This window comes from Monopterus albus, unplaced genomic scaffold (genome assembly GCF_001952655.1).
Source record: "Monopterus albus unplaced genomic scaffold, M_albus_1.0 scaffold170.1, whole genome shotgun sequence".
NCBI classification, from domain to species: Eukaryota; Metazoa; Chordata; class Actinopteri; order Synbranchiformes; family Synbranchidae; genus Monopterus; species Monopterus albus.
In genome coordinates this window covers 1,178,979-1,185,623 of record NW_018128050.1, presented here as the reverse complement: position 1 = coordinate 1,185,623, position 6,645 = coordinate 1,178,979, and the positions used below count along the sequence as shown (strand labels likewise).

General features: G+C 40.1%; 1 protein-coding gene across 1 annotated transcript in view; it reads right to left on the bottom strand.

Moving 5' to 3' along the window:
• Positions 1-219: 219 nt before the first annotated feature.
• The window catches only part of arfrp1 (ADP-ribosylation factor related protein 1), a 22,016-nt gene continuing 15,590 nt past the window's right edge, over positions 220-6,645 (bottom strand). Inside the window, 5 exon segments of the mRNA XM_020615780.1 lie at positions 220-606; positions 3,596-3,696; positions 4,278-4,348; positions 4,627-4,656; positions 4,659-4,698. Of these exon segments, the coding sequence (XP_020471436.1) occupies positions 519-606; positions 3,596-3,696; positions 4,278-4,348; positions 4,627-4,656; positions 4,659-4,698 (330 nt within the window). The 3' untranslated portion in view covers positions 220-518.

Genomic DNA, 6,645 nt, shown 5'->3' with positions numbered 1-6,645 from the left:
TTGAGTAGAAAATAATGAGCTGGTTTAGGTCCTTTCAAGGGATTTTGTTACATTAACAAAAACATAAAATTTTTGTCTAGTCAGCAGGGGGGCCCATGTTGTGGAAAGGCTGCAGTATCATTACTACTTGGTACTTTACACAAAAAGTGGAGACAATTCTAATTTCTGCTTGACTTCTTGACTTAGTTAATCTGATGCTGTGAACACAGAACCTCCCTATTCAAGTTTTGCATATTTTATATGAGAACTGATGAGTCAAACTCTTGTGACCACAGCTCCACATAGACAGTTGCAGCAACAGCAACCACCACCAGAGACTGCTGCTAACACAGGAAGAAGAAATTACAACTCCACTTATGAAATTAGGCTTGGTGATTAAAAACCACTGTCTGTATTGAACTCCTGAAAGTCACAGCAAACACAAGGAGAGAAGAGAGTCAATCAGCTCCAGGGTTTACATGGAACGTCCCCAAGGAGAAATTCAGTCCAAACTTGAATCAAAGCGTGCTGATGACTTCTTATGTGATGTCCTTCTGTCTGGGGGGCCTGTGAACGTTCCTGACCACACACTTCACCATCCACTCAATGCCTTCGTTCACACCATCCCTGCATGAGAACAAATGTTAAGTAAGTAATTTAAGCTACTATATGTTCATGTTACATGCTGAAGTGGCCCAATCCTTTTTTACCCTTCAAGTGAGTCAGATCTGATCTTTTCACAGATGTGTGAACAAGCCAAATCAGAAGTCGTCAGATCAGATCTGAGCCACTTTCATATGTGCTCCTAGATCAGACTTGTATCCTATCAGTGATAAAAACAGAGGAGAGTGACAACAGTTTAGGAGCTCAACAGTGTTCAGAGCTGGGCATATGTCACTTACACACAATATGAACTATCAACACAAATATCAAATTTGACTTTAAAAATAAAGAAAAACATTTTTGAATTGAACATCCAGGTCTGTCATGTGAAAGTAGGATTTCAAACTTCTTCTGAGCAAGTACATAGAAACAGTTGAACTCAGAGATCAAGGAAATCAGTAAGGCCCCTAGTCTTCCACTGGCATGGTATAACAGTCTACGTGCCACAGAAAGACCAGTGATGGTATCTACTATGCAGATGATTAGGAATAATAAGCTGGAGGGGCTGTCTCAGTCCCCCGTCAGTTTAGCTTCAGTTTGTTTGTAATATTTCAGCTCACCAGTGAGATCCCTCAGCCTCCTGACAGACCTGAGGACAAACACTCGCTTCATCAGCTTCAAAGATGTTCCTACTACACTATCTTATTATCTCCTTTTATTTTGTGGCTTATATACCATATTCGTATGACACATCAAAGAGTCAAACACAAAACATGACCACTCAAGGGTCTGGGATCAACAGCATGGTAAGAGAAGAGAAGCTTTATTTTATTATCATTTTAACATGTACAACGAAAGTTTGTTTGGAGCCGAGGGGCCCCGGGCCACTGTGTGCGTACGCGCCGCCATCACGGGCAACTTGGGGGTTTCAGTGTCTTGCCCAAGGACACTTTGACATGTGGACTGCATACACCAAGAATCGAACCCTCAACCTTCCGGTTAGGAGACAACTGCTCTACCCACCGCACCACTGTCGCCCCCTCAAAAGCAGGTGATCATATAATGTTGTAAACAGTTGTAGACGTGTAGATACACTCCAATTTGGCATAACCCTGACTTTCAAATTCATAATAATCCCATCTACGTTCCAGGAATCACTCACCTTCATCATCTATTTGAAAACAACCAGTTTATACCATTTAATACATTAGTCCAGAAGTATGGAGTTGGGAGAGGAGAATTTCTCCAGTACCAACAGTTAAAATCCATAATTAAATCAAAGACCAATATAATCAACAACCCCCTGCAACCTTCCATGCTAGCTGAGGAGATAATGAAATTCACAAACTCAAAGAAGCTAATATCCAAACTTTATAAATTGATGTCAAATACAGATACAACAATAACAATACCAATGACCAAATGGGAAAAGGATTTGTCGCTGTCCCCCAGCCCCGACTTCTGGACCAAGATTTGTAATATCTTTTCCATGACTATCAATATAAACTTACACCTTATACAATACAAGACTATTCACAGGACTCACATCACACAAGGTAAAATGTTTAAAATGGGTTTCACTGATACAGATACCTGCTCACAATGCACTTTGGATTGCGCCGATGATTACTTCCATGCTACTTGGACTTGTCGACTCCCTCTGGGTAGTGGTGACTAAGAAACTCTCAACCATCTTGAGCTTTAGAATCCCCCCATCCCCATCACTCTGCCTGCTCGGTACCACCTACCAATTAAATATAAAAACCCACTTCTTATCTCTAACTATCGCCAAGAAAACAATCTTTCAAAACTGGAAATCTAAAAATTCATTACACATCAACCACTGGAAAAACCTTCTTATAAAATATATCACACTAGAGAAAATAACCACCCATAAGAATAATATACCAACCTTTACTGACACTTGGAACCCACTTTCAACTTAAACCACATGCCTGAGGCCACGCACATTCCCACCAACTCCTAGAAATATAACAAGCTGCTTTTTACTTTATTATTGTTACTGTCATTAGTCAACATCGTCCATGCTTCTGTTTTGAATGTCACACCTATCAATCAAACCAAATTAACTGGGAATATTACCTACCATTTTTTTCCTCCTCTTCTCTCTTTCTAATCATTTACCGATCTGTTAATTTCATTTATTTTTGTTTTATGAATGTGTTTACATATATATCTGAGTGTATATATAAGTATGTGAATGGAAAAGTATATAGTATATGATTGATATTGCTTTGCTTTTTTTTCTTTTTTCCTTTCTTCTTTATTTTATTACTACAGTCAATTTTCTATCAAATTGTATTTTCATTCCTTTACATTTATACCCCCTCCATTTTCCTAATTTATTTGGTTTAATTCTATTTTCCCTTAAGTAATGCATATCAGTCTGCATAGAGTTGGATACACACACACTTTCACACACACACAACTTAATACCCTCAATTAATAATTCCTTTGCCTCTTTTGTTAAGGTCTCATGCACTATGTTATGTGCTTTGTCTTATAAATGTGTTATTTTGTGTTACAATTTAAAAAAAAAAAGTTGTAGACAGCCGCTTCCAGAGGAAAAAATACAACATATTAATACTCATCCAAGTCATAATTTTGACTTGGCGTCATTTTTTTCATTATCATCTATCAGCTTAATATTAATAGCCTAACTGTATTTTCCCCCCTTCTCCTAAAGAAAATGTTTTTTTCTAGTCATCAAGTGTTTACACCTTGTATTTTTATCCAAATTTAGACTGAATTTATCATAAAACAACATATGCTATGTGCAGTAACTCAAAAGGGAGTTTATTGCATTTACTATTACAATTACAATTTACTACCAGTTTTGTAATCCAGTTGTGGAGCAACAAACACTTAAAACTGTGTTTAGCGTCATCTTCAGAAAATTAACACTGTAGGCTTCACAAAGGTTGGTGTACTGGATGACATCGGACAGACTGCTGTTGTTGCACATGGTTAGTGTACAGTGTAGCAGACTTACCCTGTGAGAGCAGTACAAGGCTGGACTAAACAGTCTCTCTTGCCGATCTTCGGGGCACAGTCACTGAAGGCTGTTTTAATGTCTGACACTGACAAACAGTTCTGAGAACAAAGGAGATGCGACTTGACTGAAAGTTACAACACAAGACAGCAATGCAAATCCCTGGAGAATATTTTGAGATGAAACAATCAGTCAAGCTACACAATGTTCACCTGTTTCAGCTTCTCAAATGTGACTAATGTGAATAATTTTGTGCTTTGCTATGCTGATCAGAGTTTGAACACTGTCATCGGCATTTCCCACCTTATACTGAAAGTGCTTAAATCAAGAAATAAGGATTTACTGCTAATGGAAAACAAATGTTAGCTGCAAAAATAGTTAGTTGTACAAAAATAAAGAACAATGCTAATCAAAAGCCCTGAGGTAACACTGCTCACCTTGTATAACCAACAGTCAAATAGATTTTCAGTTTACATGGAAATAAAACAGAGAGAAGCAGCAGTCACATCTTTGAGAAGCTGGAACCAGAAAACACTGTACTTGACATTTCCACTTAATATATGACTCAAAAGCCTTCATCAATAAAGTGAGTGGATGTAGGGTAAAGAAACACAGAGCAATTTGTGTTTTTAAAATCATCATCATCTATGAATGTGAACGTGTTATAAAGATCATACAGTACCAGGACATCCTGCTTGTTGGCCAGCACGAGGAGTGGAACACCTTCTAGTACCTCACTGCTTATCATTTTCTCTGGAGGAGACATGAGTTGCCTGACTCAACAACCAGAAGACAATTCTTTAAATCACACAATACTGATAAAGGTCTGTCTGGTAAAGGCTTTTTCGTTCACTGGTATGTTATCCATATTTTTCTCATAACATTCAACAAAGCATTCACCACAAATACCTCATGCTAGTGAGAATAACCCACTGGCCAATATATTAAGACAATAAGTGGAGTTAAGTTTAACTAAATTTAGTTGATTTAAACACAAATACATACACGAGATGAATGAGTGTGTTTCTCACCAAAGGCCTCCTTTGATTCGGACAGACGCTTGAATCTATCACATAGATGACTCCATGGGACTCAGCATAGTACTGTATATTAACACAAGGAATACAAACAGAACATCAGAGCAGGCTCCCAGCTTAAAGTCAACTCAACTTTATTTGTGTAGCACTCACTGCCAGTCTAACAGTGACTCAAGGTGTTTTACATACAGGACAGACAATAGTGGCCTAACGCGGCCTCTAGTGATTTTCTCGCTTTAAAATTTCACGCCATTTTGGCAGTGTTGAATGAATGTAGCTCAAATTTGCCACAAGATATTCATTTTTAAAAAGTGTAAAAATTGTGGTCTTGCTTCCTTAAAATTGCCTAAAAGGGCTAAGAACCAATATAACTGCACCCTGGAGTTGTTAGTGGCAAAAATTGCCACATTTAAAACCATTCAAATGCTAATTTAGATTCCAAATTTAACCTAATATAGAGTACTGCAATGCACGATGTTAGAAATGCATTTTGAATTACTGGGTGCCAACTTGTAATTTTTATAGTTGTCCAGCAGATGGTGACACAAAACCATTTTCAAACCCTGCAGCAAAATTCAGCTACATTTCCACACTTTTTCAGTTTTTTGCAAGGGCGCCTTGCTAATGACTGAAAATGATGGTGTGTATCATTATCCATGTTATATCATGCAGCTTGTGTGCATGTGTGCGTAAATGTACGTAAATACGTTCGCGCGCACGTGCACGTCGCATAATGTCGGCTTTCATGGAGCTGCTAATTTTAGCCAGCGTCTGCAGATCAAACAAATGAATCAACCATCAGCTTCTGGAATGAGAAATCAGGAGGGAGCATTTTCTGTGCTATGATGTCACACAAGAGGTGTTCCCACAACAACAATCTCTCGCGCCAGTGCGTAAAATCTACATTATGCGTTGCACGCACTGCTTGCAAACATGGGTCAGCCCAGACTGCAGCTGCAGGCTTCTCTCCCGTCAGTAAATGTCAAGGAAGGAGTCCGATTTTGTCACTGACGACAACAGATGGTGGTGGTGAGCACACGTAAGCTGCCTTCCCCTAGTCCACTGTGACCGTTTGCTCTGCTTGAGTGAGACAGGGAATAAGGATAATAACCTTTATTTGTATGTTACACACACAAGGAATTTGTTTTCCTGTACAGAGACATACATTATCTCTTTCTCTGTGTCACTGTCTTTCAGTATTCATCATTCTAGGGAAATAGGCGATCTATGTCGGTAGTGGAAAACTGGATGGTTTCTGTGTAAATCTGCCACTACAAAATACAAAACAATGCATCAAAATCACTTGCTGCTAATCATTGACCCATCTCAGGGTCTAATAATAATAATAATAATAATAAAATGCTGGTTGAAATGTATTTTTTGGAAATTATTTTAGTTCCCCCCCAACCTCTCGGTGTGGATATTTCTGTACTGAATGCAGCTGATAGTAGCTGAACCTCAATGTGTGAAAGTCGCATATTAGTTTTTCAAGTGCAGTAATGCACAATGCCTGTATTCTAAAAAAAGTGGATCTGTGTTATTGTACTCAAAAACCCCTTATGAATAGAAATCAATCAAGGACCGTGACGTCGCCCAGTATGGCGCAACCGGGGCCCCACCCTGGAGCCAGGCCCGAAGTTGGGGCTCGAATGTGAGCGCATGGTGGCCGGGTCTCCCCTCACAGGGCCCGGCCCGAGCAACGTGGGGACGCCCTCCCATGGGCCCATCACCTGCAGGGGGATCCATAAGGAGCTGGTGCAGAGTGGATCGGCATCAGTCGAAGGCAGGGGCCCCGACGACCCGATCTCTGGACGCGGAGACTAGGCCTGAGACATGGAATGTCACCTCGCTGGTGGGGAAGGAGCCTGAGCTTGTGCAGGAGATTGAGAGGTATCGGCTAGATATAGTCGAGCTCACCTCCACCACAGCTTGGGCTCTGGAACCTTACTCCGAGAGAGGCTGGACTCTCAACTACTCTGGAGTTGCCCGCGGGGAGAGGAAGCGGGGCGGGGG